At 47.7% G+C, this 15,239-nt stretch overlaps 1 protein-coding gene across 2 annotated transcripts in view; it reads right to left on the reverse strand.

Annotated features, from left to right (window-relative positions):
* Positions 1-509: 509 nt before the first annotated feature.
* Positions 510-15,239, reverse strand: part of dyrk3 (dual specificity tyrosine phosphorylation regulated kinase 3) — a 42,849-nt gene continuing 28,119 nt past the window's right edge. Inside the window, exons 4-7 of one of the 2 annotated variants that reach the window (XR_010455944.1) lie at positions 14,410-14,574; positions 11,700-12,089; positions 2,736-4,172; positions 510-2,686 (exon numbers count right to left, since the gene is read on the reverse strand). Coding sequence is in view for 1 of the 2 variants with exons in the window: in XM_064967386.1 (XP_064823458.1) it covers positions 3,459-4,172; positions 11,700-12,089; positions 14,410-14,574 (1,269 nt within the window). In the remaining variant the exon portion in view is untranslated. Of the gene's footprint in view, positions 4,173-11,699; positions 12,090-14,409; positions 14,575-15,239 lie in introns of both variants that reach the window. The other variant, XM_064967386.1, reaches the window with a different exon arrangement.

Genomic DNA, 15,239 nt, shown 5'->3' on the forward strand with positions numbered 1-15,239 from the left:
TAAGACTAACGTTCTACAAGGGGCTTGGCAGTTAAGACTAACGTTCTACAAGGGGCTCGGCAGTTAAGACTAACGTTCTACAAGGGGCTCGGCAGTTAAGACTAACGTTCTACAAGGGGCTCGGCAGTTAAGACTAACGTTCTACAAGGGGCTCGGCAGTTAAGACTAACGTTCTACAAGGGGCTTGGTAGTGAAGACTAACGTTCTACAAGGGGCTCGGCAGTTAAGACTAACGTTCTACAAGGGGCTCCGTAGTGAAGACATGTCCGTGCTCTGAACTCTGTAATAAGTTTTATCCTGCTGACCATATAGTGACTCAGCAGGATCTCATGGTGCACACAGCTGAGTACGTGCCTACATGGGCAGAGCAGCTGCGTTATAAGGAGGGGCTGTGAGGGTCAGTTGCCCACCCAACCCAACCCACCATACCCACACTGCTGGGGAGAGGGAATGTGGTGTGTAGCAGTGGACACCGAAACAACAGGACAGAAATGTGAGGAACATGACCGTTCAGTTAATATTTTATTACAGCTCACCGGTTAACAGTAGGTCTTCATCTCAGTGTTGAAACAGTTTCATGTGATTCCATCATGCTGAAACAGCCTACAACACACATCACCACCGTTAACGCTATACACACATCACCACCGTTAACGCTATACACACACATCACCACCGTTAACGCTATAAACACATCGTCACCTTCATTTATGCTTTTAAAAACCTCTCGTTTTGAGTAACAAAAAGCTATAAAAAAATCATTTCTATAAAAAAAAAAAGAAAAAAAAGGAAGGAATACAGGATAAGTCAAAATAAAAACAAACCCTGACTGTCGTTGAGTGAAGGAGAAACAGAAGGAGGTTGAACCCTGAACTATAACCTCTGTGACCTGGTCCATTCAACATGCACCTGATGCATACATGTCATCTGTGTGTGTGTGTGTGTGTGTGTGTAGTGACAGCACCATTAACACAATGTGTGTGTCTAAGAGTATCAGTAGTGTCCGTGATCTTTGTCTGCCAGAGCCCTGAGAGTGAGAGACTGGGCTGCGCTTCCTGACCTCATGCTAAACGTATAACCACATTACAGATACATATTTCACACAGAAACACAAAGAATTTGAAAAGAAAAATCAAACAGACTATTTGAAATGTTGATATGTTTGTAAAAACCTTTTTGAGTGCAATGTTTACTGTTAAATTCTAATCGTTTTGTTGTTGATGTTTTGCCTTCTCACTTTTGTTTAATATTTCTCACTTGTAAACATGTTTCCCATGCCAATAAAGCCCCTTGAGAGCGAGAACGTCTTTTAGTCAGCCTCCACCATCTCAGGATGTAGAAATGTATTGTGTAGAACAAACATGGTCAGGTCTGTTATGTAGAACAGGGAGTCGTTCCAGCTGTAGTTAATCTATTTCTATCTGCAACGTTCTGAACGCTTCACGTCAATGATAAAGCCCTGCAGCTGACAGAGAGTATGATGTCACTCTTCTGTCTCCTTTAACCTCTCCTACTGCACCTCCCCGACAACACCATGGCAACCACAGGCAGGCTCCATAGCGACCACTGAGTGACAGGGAGGTGTGGCATGTGCTACTTCTTGCCTTTCAGTGTAACATCCATCCCTCCCTCCCCAGGCTGCTTCCTACATGTAACATCCCTCCCCAGGCTACTGTAAACGACAGAGATACCCACATTAGTGCTAAAGAGCCGCACTCTTCCTCTCCTCCCCCCACCACATACCAACAGGGAGCGATAACGAGAGATAAACAACGCTGGACACAATGATTTAATAAACATTGTGATTTAGCAGAGCGATAGCCCAGTCTCTGGCTCAGCTCAATGATCTAACGAGGTGGTCTGTGATGAAATATATTTTTCTGTGCAGGAGTGTAGGAGCAGAGAGGTTCCCGTCTCATCAACATGTAGGAGCAGAGAGGTTCCCGTCTCATCAACATGTAGGAGCAGAGAGGTTCCCGTCTCATCAACATGTAGGAGCAGAGAGGTTCCCGTCTCATCAACATGTAGGAGCAGAGGTTCCCGTCTCATCAACATGATTCAATGATTTTTTATAAGCTGGTTGTTGCTACATGATCCAGCAGATCTCCTTTAGCCCTTATATATATATATATATATAGACACTACACCGCACAAACTAGGGCAGACATATGTGTGTGTGTACACATGTTTTAGTTGTTGTCCTAGCACAACATAGCCGATTCAAATAACCAACTCATCATCAAGCGTTGATTATTTGAGTCAGCTGTGTCGTGCTAGGACAACAACCACTGTGTACCCAAGAGGGGCACCGGGACCGAGTTTGAGAAGCCTGCTGTACAGCAAAACACACTGGAGATGAATGGCTGACTAAACCCATAGAATAACATGTAGAACAGCTATGACCTCTAGGACCCTGGAGCTCCAAGCCAGCGACACTGTTCTCCTCTCATCAGGGTCTAGACCTGGGACACCAGGTGGGTGATTCCCCTCTAATCAGGGTCTAGACCTGGGACACCAGGTGGGTGATTCTCCTCTAATCAGGGTCTAGACCTGGGACACCAGGTGGGTGATTCCCCTCTAATCAGGGACTGGTTTAGACCGGGACACCAGGTGGGTGATTCCCCTCTAATCAGGGTCTAGACCTGGGACACCAGGTGGGTGATTCTCCTCTCATCAGGGTCTAGACCTGGGACACCAGGTGGGTGATTCCCCTCTAATCAGGGACTGGTTTAGACCTGGGACACCAGGTGGGTGATTCCCCTCTAATCAGGGTCTAGACCTGGGACACCAGGTGGGTGATTCTCCTCTAATCAGGGTCTAGACCTGGGACACCAGGTGGGTGATTCCCCTCTAATCAGGGACTGGTTTAGACCTGGGACACCAGGTGGGTGATTCCCCTCTAATCAGGGTCTAGACCTGGGACACCAGGTGGGTGATTCCCCTCTAATCAGGGTTTAGACCTGGGACACCAGGTGGGTGATTCCCCTCTAATCAGGGACTGGTCTAGACCTGGGACACCAGGTGGGTGATTCCCCTCTAATCAGGGACTGGTTTAGACCTGGGACACCAGGTGGGTGATTCCCCTCTAATCAGGGACTGGTCTAGACCTGGGACACCAGGTGGGTGATTCCCCTCTAATCAGGGACTGGTTTAGACCTGGGACACCAGGTGGGTGATTCCCCTCTAATCAGGGACTGGTCTAGACCTGTAATGAATGACGAGGTAGAGCAGCAGGGCCAGAGCTGCTCTAAGGTGTCTATGTAGTAATCACGGAGTCAGTTACCCTGCTGTAAACACCTTTATATAGTCTGTCCAACGGCCGTTCATCAGATACAATTCTAAAGCAACACCTGGAGTGTCCACACGTTCCAAAATAATTAAAAACACAGAAAACCAAAAGAGAAAAGAACAACCCAACTCATTTAAAACCTCCTGGTTCTGTCCCTCTCTCCATCTGTCTATGAGACCAGTTTGGGCAGCACGGTGCGGAGGGGTATGGACCCCGCGGAGTCTCCCATCATGTTGGCTCTCAGTTTGTGATTTGCCGCTGTGCCGCTCCCTCCTTTAGCCGGCAGAATGGATGGGAAGGAGGTAGAGTGGTGTTCTGCCGCTCCCTTCTTCTCCCCAGCGGCGGGGGCCAGGGGCTTCGGCAGGCGTCGGTAGAGCCAGGGGTGTCTGAGGGCCTGACTAGGGGTCAGTCTGCTGGAAGGGTCCCAGTCTAGACACCTCTTAATAAAGTCTGCAAAGGTGAGATCTTCACATCCCTTCAGGGCCGCGCTCCACTCTTTACTGGCAGGGGGACCCCGGAGCTTCCCCCTGCGCGAGCGGGAGCCCGTGAACACCGTGGCCCCACTGGGCAAGGTGTTAGCCCCGCAGTAGCGCGGGTGGCCCTTGGAGGAGATGAAGTTCTTAGCCCTCTTGGCTTGCTCCAGCAGCTTGGTAGGGGGCATGCCCAGTAGCTCCATGACACAGGCCAGCTGGTCCCCCTCGTCCTCGCCTGGGAACATGGGATACCCTGTCAGCAGCTCAGCCAGGATACAGCCAAATGACCACATGTCAATGGGGAGACCGTAGCGTGACCCCAGGATGACCTCAGGGGCACGGTAGAAGCGGGACTGGATGTACGTGTAGACACGCTGGTGATGGAAACATGACGAACCAAAGTCGATCACCTGGACAGAGAGACCGAGTCAGGCACAGAAGTAGCAAGGCAAGGAGCAAATCCTGTGTGTGTAGTGTGTAGTGTGTGTAGTGTGTAGTGTGTGTGTGTGTAGTGTGTAGTGTGTGTGTGTGTAGTGTGTAGTGTGTGTAGTGTGTAGTCGTCCCATCCTCACCTTGATTCCACTCCGTCCCTGCTGTTCCAGCCTAATATTCTCTGTGTGTAGTGTGTAGTGTGTAGTGTGTGTGTAGTGTGTGTAGTGTGTAGTGTGTGTGTAGTGTGTAGTGTGTAGTCGTCCCATCCTCACCTTGATTCCACTCCGTCCCTGCTGTTTCAGCAGTATATTCTCTGTGTGTAGTGTGTAGTGTGTGTGTGTAGTGTGTAGTGTGTGTGTGTGTGTAGTGTGTGTGTGTGTAGTGTGTAGTGTGTGTGTAGTGTGTGTAGTGTGTGTAGTGTGTAGTGTGTGTGTAGTGTGTGTGTAGTGTGTAGTGTGTAGTGTGTGTGTAGTGTGTGTAGTGTGTGTGTAGTGTGTGTGTAGTGTGTAGTGTGTGTGTAGTGTGTAGTGTGTAGTCGTCCCATCCTCACCTTGATTCCACTCCGTCCCTGCTGTTTCAGCAGTATATTCTCTGTGTGTAGTGTGTGTAGTGTGTAGTGTGTGTGTAGTGTGTAGTGTGTAGTGTGTGTAGTGTGTAGTGTGTGTGTAGTGTGTAGTGTGTAGTGTGTAGTGTGTGTAGTGTGTAGTGTGTAGTGTGTGTGTAGTGTGTAGTGTGTAGTGTGTAGTGTGTGTAGTGTGTAGTGCGTGTGTAGTGTGTAGTGTGTGTGTAGTGTGTGTGTAGTGTGTGTGTAGTGTGTAGTGTGTGTGTAGTGTGTAGTGTGTAGTGCGTGTGTAGTGCGTGTGTAGTGCGTGTGTAGTGTGTAGTGTGTGTAGTGTGTGTGTAGTGTGTGTGTAGTGTGTAGTGTGTGTAGTGTGTAGTGTGTAGTGTGTAGTGTGTGTGTAGTGTGTAGTGTGTGTAGTGTGTGTGTAGTGTGTAGTCGTCCCATCCTCACCTTGATTCCACTCCGTCCCTGCTGTTTCAGCAGTATATTCTCTGTGTGTAGTGTGTAGTGTGTAGTGTGTAGTGTGTAGTGTGTGTGTAGTGTGTAGTGTGTAGTGTGTGTAGTGTGTGTGTAGTGTGTGTGTAGTGTGTAGTGTGTAGTGTGTGTGTAGTGTGTAGTGTGTGTGTAGTGTGTGTAGTGTGTGTAGTGTGTAGTGTGTGTGTAGTGTGTAGTGTGTAGTGTGTAGTGTGTGTGTAGTGTGTGTAGTGTGTGTAGTGTGTAGTGTGTAGTCGTCCCATCCTCACCTTGATTCCACTCCGTCCCTGCTGTTTCAGCAGTATATTCTCTGTGTGTAGTGTGTAGTGTGTAGTGTGTGTAGTGTGTGTGTAGTGTGTGTAGTGTGTGTGTAGTGTGTAGTCGTCCCATCCTCACCTTGATTCCACTCCGTCCCTGCTGTTTCAGCAGTATATTCTCTGTGTGTAGTGTGTAGTGTGTAGTGTGTAGTGTGTAGTGTGTGTGTAGTGTGTAGTGTGTAGTGTGTGTAGTGTGTGTGTAGTGTGTGTGTAGTGTGTAGTGTGTGTGTAGTGTGTAGTGTGTAGTGTGTGTGTAGTGTGTGTAGTGTGTAGTGTGTAGTGTGTGTGTAGTGTGTGTAGTGTGTGTAGTGTGTAGTGTGTAGTCCTCCCATCCTCACCTTGATTCCACTCCGTCCCTGCTGTTTCAGCAGTATATTCTCTGTGTGTAGTGTGTAGTGTGTAGTGTGTGTGTAGTGTGTAGTGTGTAGTGTGTGTAGTGTGTGTGTGTAGTGTGTAGTGTGTGTAGTGTGTAGTCCTCCCATCCTCACCTTGATTCCACTCCGTCCCTGCTGTTTCAGCAGTATATTCTCTGTGTGTAGTGTGTAGTGTGTGTGTAGTGTGTGTGTAGTGTGTAGTGTGTGTGTAGTGTGTGTGTGTAGTGTGTGTGTAGTGTGTGTGTAGTGTGTAGTGTGTGTAGTGTGTAGTGTGTGTAGTGTGTAGTCGTCCCATCCTCACCTTGATTCCACTCCGTCCCTGCTGTTTCAGCAGTATATTCTCTGTGTGTAGTGTGTAGTGTGTAGTGTGTGTGTAGTGTGTGTAGTGTGTGTGTGTGTAGTGTGTGTGTAGTGTGTAGTGTGTGTGTAGTGTGTGTAGTGTGTGTGTAGTGTGTAGTGTGTAGTGTGTAGTGTGTAGTGTGTAGTCGTCCCATCCTCACCTTGATTCCACTCCGTCCCTGCTGTTTCAGCAGTATATTCTCTGTGTGTAGTGTGTAGTGTGTAGTGTGTGTGTAGTGTGTGTAGTGTGTGTAGTGTGTGTGTGTGTAGTGTGTGTGTAGTGTGTGTGTAGTGTGTAGTGTGTGTGTAGTGTGTGTAGTGTGTGTGTAGTGTGTAGTCGTCCCATCCTCACCTTGATTCCACTCCGTCCCTGCTGTTTCAGCAGTATATTCTCTGTGTGTAGTGTGTAGTGTGTAGTGTGTGTGTAGTGTGTGTGTAGTGTGTAGTGTGTAGTGTGTGTGTAGTGTGTAGTGTGTGTGTAGTGTGTAGTGTGTAGTGTGTAGTCGTCCCATCCTCACCTTGATTCCACTCCGTCCCTGCTGTTTCAGCAGTATATTCTCTGTGTGTAGTGTGTAGTGTGTAGTGTGTGTGTAGTGTGTGTGTAGTGTGTGTGTAGTGTGTGTGTAGTGTGTAGTGTGTGTAGTGTGTGTGTAGTGTGTAGTGTGTGTGTAGTGTGTGTAGTGTGTAGTCGTCCCATCCTCACCTTGATTCCACTCCGTCCCTGCTGTTTCAGCAGTATATTCTCTGTGTGTAGTGTGTAGTGTGTAGTGTGTGTAGTGTGTGTAGTGTGTGTAGTGTGTGTAGTGTGTGTGTAGTGTGTAGTGTGTAGTGTGTAGTCGTCCCATCCTCACCTTGATTCCACTCCGTCCCTGCTGTTTCAGCAGTATATTCTCTGTGTGTAGTGTGTAGTGTGTAGTGTGTAGTGTGTGTGTAGTGTGTGTGTAGTGTGTGTGTAGTGTGTGTGTAGTGTGTGTGTGTGTGTGTAGTGTGTAGTGTGTGTGTAGTGTGTGTAGTGTGTAGTGTGTGTGTAGTGTGTAGTCGTCCCATCCTCACCTTGATTCCACTCCGTCCCTGCTGTTTCAGCAGTATATTCTCTGTGTGTAGTGTGTAGTGTGTAGTGTGTGTAGTGTGTGTGTAGTGTGTGTAGTGTGTGTGTAGTGTGTAGTCGTCCCATCCTCACCTTGATTCCACTCCGTCCCTGCTGTTTCAGCAGTATATTCTCTGTGTGTAGTGTGTAGTGTGTAGTGTGTAGTGTGTGTAGTGTGTAGTGTAGTGTGTAGTGTGTAGTGTGTGTAGTGTGTAGTGTGTGTAGTGTGTGTGTAGTGTGTGTAGTGTGTGTGTAGTGTGTAGTCGTCCCATCCTCACCTTGATTCCACTCCGTCCCTGCTGTTTCAGCAGTATATTCTCTGTGTGTAGTGTGTAGTGTGTAGTGTGTGTAGTGTGTGTAGTGTGTGTAGTGTGTGTGTAGTGTGTAGTCGTCCCATCCTCACCTTGATTCCACTCCGTCCCTGCTGTTTCAGCAGTATATTCTCTGTGTGTAGTGTGTAGTGTGTAGTGTGTAGTGTGTGTAGTGTGTAGTGTGTAGTGTGTAGTGTGTAGTGTGTGTGTGTAGTGTGTAGTGTGTGTAGTGTGTAGTGTGTGTGTAGTGTGTAGTGTGTAGTCGTCCCATCCTCACCTTGATTCCACTCCGTCCCTGCTGTTTCAGCAGTATATTCTCTGTGTGTAGTGTGTAGTGTGTAGTGTGTGTAGTGTGTGTAGTGTGTGTAGTGTGTGTGTAGTGTGTAGTCGTCCCATCCTCACCTTGATTCCACTCCGTCCCTGCTGTTTCAGCAGTATATTCTCTGTGTGTAGTGTGTAGTGTGTAGTGTGTAGTGTGTAGTGTGTGTGTGTGTAGTGTGTGTGTAGTGTGTGTGTAGTGTGTAGTGTGTAGTCCTCCCATCCTCACCTTGATTCCACTCCGTCCCTGCTGTTTCAGCAGTATATTCTCTGTGTGTAGTGTGTAGTCGTCCCATCCTCACCTTGATTCCACTCCGTCCCTGCTGTTTCAGCAGTATATTCTCTGTGTGTAGTGTGTAGTCGTCCCATCCTCACCTTGATTCCACTCCGTCCCTGCTGTTTCAGCAGTATATTCTCTGTGTGTAGTGTGTGTAGTGTGTAGTGTGTAGTCGTCCCATCCTCACCTTGATTCCACTCCGTCCCTGCTGTTTCAGCAGTATATTCTCTGTGTGTAGTGTGTAGTGTGTAGTGTGTAGTGTGTGTAGTCGTCCCATCCTCACCTTGATTCCACTCCGTCCCTGCTGTTTCAGCAGTATATTCTCTGTGTGTAGTGTGTAGTGTGTAGTGTGTAGTGTGTAGTGTGTAGTGTGTAGTGTGTAGTCCTCCCATCCTCACCTTGATTCCACTCCGTCCCTGCTGTTTCAGCAGTATATTCTCTGTGTGTAGTGTGTAGTGTGTGTGTGTGTAGTGTGTAGTGTGTAGTGTGTGTGTGTGTAGTGTGTGTGTAGTGTGTAGTCGTCCCATCCTCACCTTGATTCCACTCCGTCCCTGCTGTTTCAGCAGTATATTCTCTGTGTGTAGTGTGTGTAGTGTGTAGTGTGTAGTCGTCCCATCCTCACCTTGATTCCACTCCGTCCCTGCTGTTTCAGTAGTATATTCTCTGTGTGTAGTCGTCCCATCCTCACCTTGATTCCACTCCGTCCCTGCTGTTTCAGCAGTATATTCTCTGTGTGTAGTGTGTAGTGTGTAGTGTGTGTGTAGTGTGTAGTGTGTAGTGTGTAGTCGTCCCATCCTCACCTTGATTCCACTCCGTCCCTGCTGTTTCAGCAGTATATTCTCTGTGTGTAGTGTGTAGTGTGTAGTGTGTGTGTAGTGTGTAGTGTGTAGTCGTCCCATCCTCACCTTGATTCCACTCCGTCCCTGCTGTTTCAGCAGTATATTCTCTGTGTGTAGTGTGTAGTGTGTAGTGTGTGTGTAGTGTGTGTGTAGTGTGTGTAGTGTGTAGTGTGTAGTCGTCCCATCCTCACCTTGATTCCACTCCGTCCCTGCTGTTTCAGCAGTATATTCTCTGTGTGTAGTGTGTAGTGTGTAGTGTGTGTGTAGTGTGTGTGTAGTGTGTGTGTAGTGTGTGTGTAGTGTGTAGTGTGTGTAGTGTGTGTGTAGTGTGTAGTGTGTGTGTAGTGTGTGTAGTGTGTAGTCGTCCCATCCTCACCTTGATTCCACTCCGTCCCTGCTGTTTCAGCAGTATATTCTCTGTGTGTAGTGTGTAGTGTGTAGTGTGTGTAGTGTGTGTAGTGTGTGTAGTGTGTGTAGTGTGTGTGTAGTGTGTAGTGTGTAGTGTGTAGTCGTCCCATCCTCACCTTGATTCCACTCCGTCCCTGCTGTTTCAGCAGTATATTCTCTGTGTGTAGTGTGTAGTGTGTAGTGTGTAGTGTGTGTGTAGTGTGTGTGTAGTGTGTGTGTAGTGTGTGTGTAGTGTGTAGTGTGTGTGTAGTGTGTAGTGTGTGTGTAGTGTGTGTAGTGTGTAGTGTGTAGTGTGTAGTCGTCCCATCCTCACCTTGATTCCACTCCGTCCCTGCTGTTTCAGCAGTATATTCTCTGTGTGTAGTGTGTAGTGTGTAGTGTGTGTAGTGTGTGTGTAGTGTGTGTAGTGTGTGTGTAGTGTGTAGTCGTCCCATCCTCACCTTGATTCCACTCCGTCCCTGCTGTTTCAGCAGTATATTCTCTGTGTGTAGTGTGTAGTGTGTAGTGTGTGTAGTGTGTAGTGTAGTGTGTAGTGTGTAGTGTGTGTAGTGTGTAGTGTGTGTAGTGTGTGTGTAGTGTGTGTAGTGTGTGTGTAGTGTGTAGTCGTCCCATCCTCACCTTGATTCCACTCCGTCCCTGCTGTTTCAGCAGTATATTCTCTGTGTGTAGTGTGTAGTGTGTAGTGTGTGTAGTGTGTGTAGTGTGTGTAGTGTGTGTGTAGTGTGTAGTCGTCCCATCCTCACCTTGATTCCACTCCGTCCCTGCTGTTTCAGCAGTATATTCTCTGTGTGTAGTGTGTAGTGTGTAGTGTGTAGTGTGTGTAGTGTGTAGTGTGTAGTGTGTAGTGTGTAGTGTGTAGTGTGTGTGTGTAGTGTGTAGTGTGTGTAGTGTGTAGTGTGTGTGTAGTGTGTAGTGTGTAGTCGTCCCATCCTCACCTTGATTCCACTCCGTCCCTGCTGTTTCAGCAGTATATTCTCTGTGTGTAGTGTGTAGTGTGTAGTGTGTGTAGTGTGTGTAGTGTGTGTAGTGTGTGTGTAGTGTGTAGTCGTCCCATCCTCACCTTGATTCCACTCCGTCCCTGCTGTTTCAGCAGTATATTCTCTGTGTGTAGTGTGTAGTGTGTAGTGTGTAGTGTGTGTGTGTGTAGTGTGTGTGTAGTGTGTGTGTAGTGTGTAGTGTGTAGTCCTCCCATCCTCACCTTGATTCCACTCCGTCCCTGCTGTTTCAGCAGTATATTCTCTGTGTGTAGTGTGTAGTCGTCCCATCCTCACCTTGATTCCACTCCGTCCCTGCTGTTTCAGCAGTATATTCTCTGTGTGTAGTGTGTAGTGTGTAGTCGTCCCATCCTCACCTTGATTCCACTCCGTCCCTGCTGTTTCAGCAGTATATTCTCTGTGTGTAGTGTGTGTAGTGTGTAGTGTGTAGTCGTCCCATCCTCACCTTGATTCCACTCCGTCCCTGCTGTTTCAGCAGTATATTCTCTGTGTGTAGTGTGTAGTGTGTAGTGTGTAGTGTGTGTAGTGTGTAGTGTGTAGTGTGTGTAGTCGTCCCATCCTCACCTTGATTCCACTCCGTCCCTGCTGTTTCAGCAGTATATTCTCTGTGTGTAGTGTGTAGTGTGTAGTGTGTAGTGTGTAGTGTGTAGTGTGTAGTGTGTAGTCCTCCCATCCTCACCTTGATTCCACTCCGTCCCTGCTGTTTCAGCAGTATATTCTCTGTGTGTAGTGTGTAGTGTGTGTGTGTGTAGTGTGTAGTGTGTAGTGTGTGTGTGTGTAGTGTGTGTGTAGTGTGTAGTCGTCCCATCCTCACCTTGATTCCACTCCGTCCCTGCTGTTTCAGCAGTATATTCTCTGTGTGTAGTGTGTGTAGTGTGTAGTGTGTAGTCGTCCCATCCTCACCTTGATTCCACTCCGTCCCTGCTGTTTCAGTAGTATATTCTCTGTGTGTAGTGTGTAGTCGTCCCATCCTCACCTTGATTCCACTCCGTCCCTGCTGTTTCAGCAGTATATTCTCTGTGTGTAGTGTGTGTAGTGTGTAGTGTGTGTGTAGTGTGTAGTGTGTAGTGTGTAGTCCTCCCATCCTCACCTTGATTCCACTCCGTCCCTGCTGTTTCAGCAGTATATTCTCTGTGTGTAGTGTGTGTAGTGTGTAGTGTGTGTGTAGTGTGTAGTGTGTAGTGTGTAGTCCTCCCATCCTCACCTTGATTCCACTCCGTCCCTGCTGTTTCAGCAGTATATTCTCCGGCTTCAGGTCACAGTGGATGATCCGGTGTCGGTTCAAAGCCTCCAGACACTGCAGGATGCTGTGGGCAAACTTCCTGACCAGCGGCAGACTGAAGCCCTGGAACTTATTCCTTTTGATCAGCTCATACAGGTTCATGCTGAGCAGTTCAAAGGTCATGCAGATGTGGTTTCTGAAGGTGAAGTGTTCTAGCATGTGGACGGCGTTCATGGTTCCGGAGCGGTCCTGCTTACGGAGGTGCTCGAGGATACGTATTTCTTCCTGGGCTTGGCGGTGGAAACGCTTCTCGTTGCGGACCATCTTCAGAGCCAGGTGCTGCTGCAGCTTGTGGTCGTACACCTTCGCCACCTGGTCATCAGATCAATATATATATATACACATTTGTCAATACGTCAGTTATCCCATCAATACATCTATCGGTAATCAATCAAAAACCAACCAATAGGCTGTTGTAGCACCTTGAGGGGACTAGGGTTAGGGTTCATGAGTTAAGGGTCAGGTTGCATAAAACCTCTTTAGGGTTTCACTTGTAGTTTGATACCAAGGAGATCACTGATTAGTAAGGAACTTCCCTCACCTGGTTGTCCAGGTCTCAGTAAGGAACTCCCCTCACCTGGTTGTCTAGGTCTCAGTAAGGAACTCCCCTCACCTGGTTGTCTAGGTCTCAGTAAGGAACTCCCATCACCTGGTTGTCCAGGTCTCAGTAAGGAACTCTCCTCACCTGGTTGACTAGGTCTCAGTAAGGAACTCCCCTCACCTGGTTCTCTAGGTTTCAGTAAGGAACTCTCCTCACCTGGTTGTCTCAGTAAGGAACTCCCCTCACCTGGTTGTCTAGGTCTCAGTAAGGAACTCTCCTCACCTGGTTGTCTCAGTAAGGAACTCCCCTCACCTGGTTGTCTAGGTCTCAGTAAGGAACTCCCCTCACCTGGTTGACTAGGTCTCAGTAAGGAACTCCCCTCACCTGGTTGTCTCGGTCTCAGTAAGGAACTCCCCTCACCTGGTTGTCTAGGTTTCAGTAAGGAACTCCCCTCACCTGGTTGTCTAGGTCTCAGTAAGGAACTCCCCTCACCTGGTTGTCCAGGTCTCAGTAAGGAACTCCCATCACCTGGTTGTCCAGGTCTCAGTAAGGAACTCTCCTCACCTGGTTGTCTAGGTCTCAGTAAGGAACTCCCCTCACCTGGTTGTCCAGGTCTCAGTAAGGAACTCCCCTCACCTGGTTGTCTAGGTCTCACATGGTTGTCTAGGTCTCAGTAAGGAACTCCCCTCACCTGGTTGTCTCGGTCTCAGTAAGGAACTCCCCTCACCTGGTTGTCTCGGTCTCAGTAAGGAACTCCCCTCACCTGGTTGTCTCGGTCTCAGTAAGGAACTCCCCTCACCTGGTTGTCTAGGTCTCAGTAAGGAACTCCCCTCACCTGGTTGTCTCGGTCTCAGTAAGGAACTCCCCTCACCTGGTTGTCTAGGTCTCAGTAAGGAACTCCCCTCACCTGGTTGTCTAGGTCTCAGTAAGGAACTCCCCTCACCTGGTTGTCTCAGTAAGGAACTCCCCTCACCTGGTTGTCTAGGTCTTGAAAGGAAAAACAAAAACCAGCAGACACTAGGCCCTCCATGGAATGAGTTTGACACCTGTGCTTTAAGGAAACATTTCCCCTTGTTTAATTGTTTAAGGGTGTTACTAACATTTCCCGTGGTAAGGCCCAATTTAAGGGTTTTACAGTAGTTTGAAGGCAAGTACTGGTTACCGTGGAGACGACCTGGTTCACTGACAAAGTCTCCCCAAAGAGATTGCCTTTATTTTGGGAGATCGCAAAACATAACTTCTATATTCAAGACAGGAGAAACAAATTGATTCAGAAGATAAAACACTTTTCTTGTAGTTGCTTTTCCTCAACTTGTTTTTATTCCTTTCAAGTACATGAAGCTAGCTCACGGAGTAGCTAACTAGCCAGCTAGCTCACAGAGTAGCTATAGCTAACTCTAGCCAGCTAGCTCACAGAGTAGCTATAGCTAACTAGCCAGCTAGCTCACAGAGTAGCTATAGCTAACTCTAGCCAGCTAGCTCACAGAGTAGCTATAGCTAACTAGCCAGCTAGCTCACAGAGTAGCTATAGCTAACTAGCCAGCTAGCTCACAGAGTAGCTATAGCTAACTAGCCAGTTAGCTCACAGAGTAGCTATAGCTAACTAGCCAGCTAGCTAACAGAGTAGCTATAGCTAACTAGCCAGCTAGCTCACAGAGTAGCTATAGCTAACTAGCCAGCTAGCTCACAAAGTAGCTATAGCTAACTACCCAGCACTGATTGTGCACTTTTCATTGAATAGCTAAGTAGCTAGCTGGTTGATATTTTCCTTTTGTAACCAGAGCAGATGAAAGCAACATTCACCTCCACAAATGCAGTTTACATTGATATCCATACTGAATGAAGCCGTTAAGAGACCTCATGGGCCTTTTGCCTCTTGGTAGGCCATCATTGTAAATAACAATTTGATCTTAACTGACTTGCCTAGTTAAATAAAGTAAAAAATAATCAAAAATATAAAAACGTTTCACTTAATTTAAGGGGGAAATATGCCTTAAAAAGTTTTGTGCAACTAATTAAGTTAAGGAAACATGAAGAGAAAAGATGAGGGGGAAATTAATTGGGTCCAGGGGTCAGAGGTTAAAGCGTTACCTGTCCGAAGCTGCCCTTGCCGATGACTTTGAGGAACTCGTATCTGAAGGCCAGGTGATCGTGGGGTACATGGATGTACCCGCCCTGCTCGTCATCAAAACCCCCATTGTTGTTGCCCCCAGCGACTGCAGGACGCTTCTTAGCGTTGGGACCCAGGAAATACACCTGTTGGAACCATAACATTATTAACAAATTAATCACAGAATTGTTTTAATGTAACAAAATACATGTGTGTGTGTGTGTCTCAGTGTGTGTGTGTGTTTGTCTGTGTCTCAGTGTGTGTGTGTGTTTGTCTGTGTCTCAGTGTGTGTGTGTCTCAGTGTGTGTGTGTTTGTCTGTGTCTCAGTGTGTGTGTTTTTGTCTGTGTCTCAGTGTGTGTGTGTCTCAGTGTGTGTGTGTCTCAGTGTGTGTGTGTCTCAGTGTGTGTGTGTCTCAGTGTGTGTGTGTCTCAGTGTGTGTGTGTCTCAGTGTGTGTGTGTCTCAGTGTGTGTGTGTCTCAGTGTGTGTGTGTCTCAGTGTGTGTGTGTCTCAGTGTGTGTGTGTCTCAGTGTGTGTGTGCACGTGTGCTTGTCTCAGGAGGCTGAAGAAATTTGGCTTGGCACCTAAAACTTTTACAGATGCACAATTGAGAGCATCCTGTAGGGCTGTATCACCGCCTGGTACAGCAACTTCTCTGCCCACAATCGTAAGGCTCTCCCAGAGGGTAGTGAGGTCTGCACAACGCATCACCGGGTGCAAACTACTTGCCCTCCAGGACACCGACACCACCCGATGTCACAGGAAGGCTAAAAAGATCATCAAGGACAACAACCACCTGAGCCACTGCCTGT

This window comes from Oncorhynchus masou, chromosome 6 (genome assembly GCF_036934945.1).
Source record: "Oncorhynchus masou masou isolate Uvic2021 chromosome 6, UVic_Omas_1.1, whole genome shotgun sequence".
In the NCBI taxonomy this organism is placed as follows: Eukaryota; Metazoa; Chordata; class Actinopteri; order Salmoniformes; family Salmonidae; genus Oncorhynchus; species Oncorhynchus masou.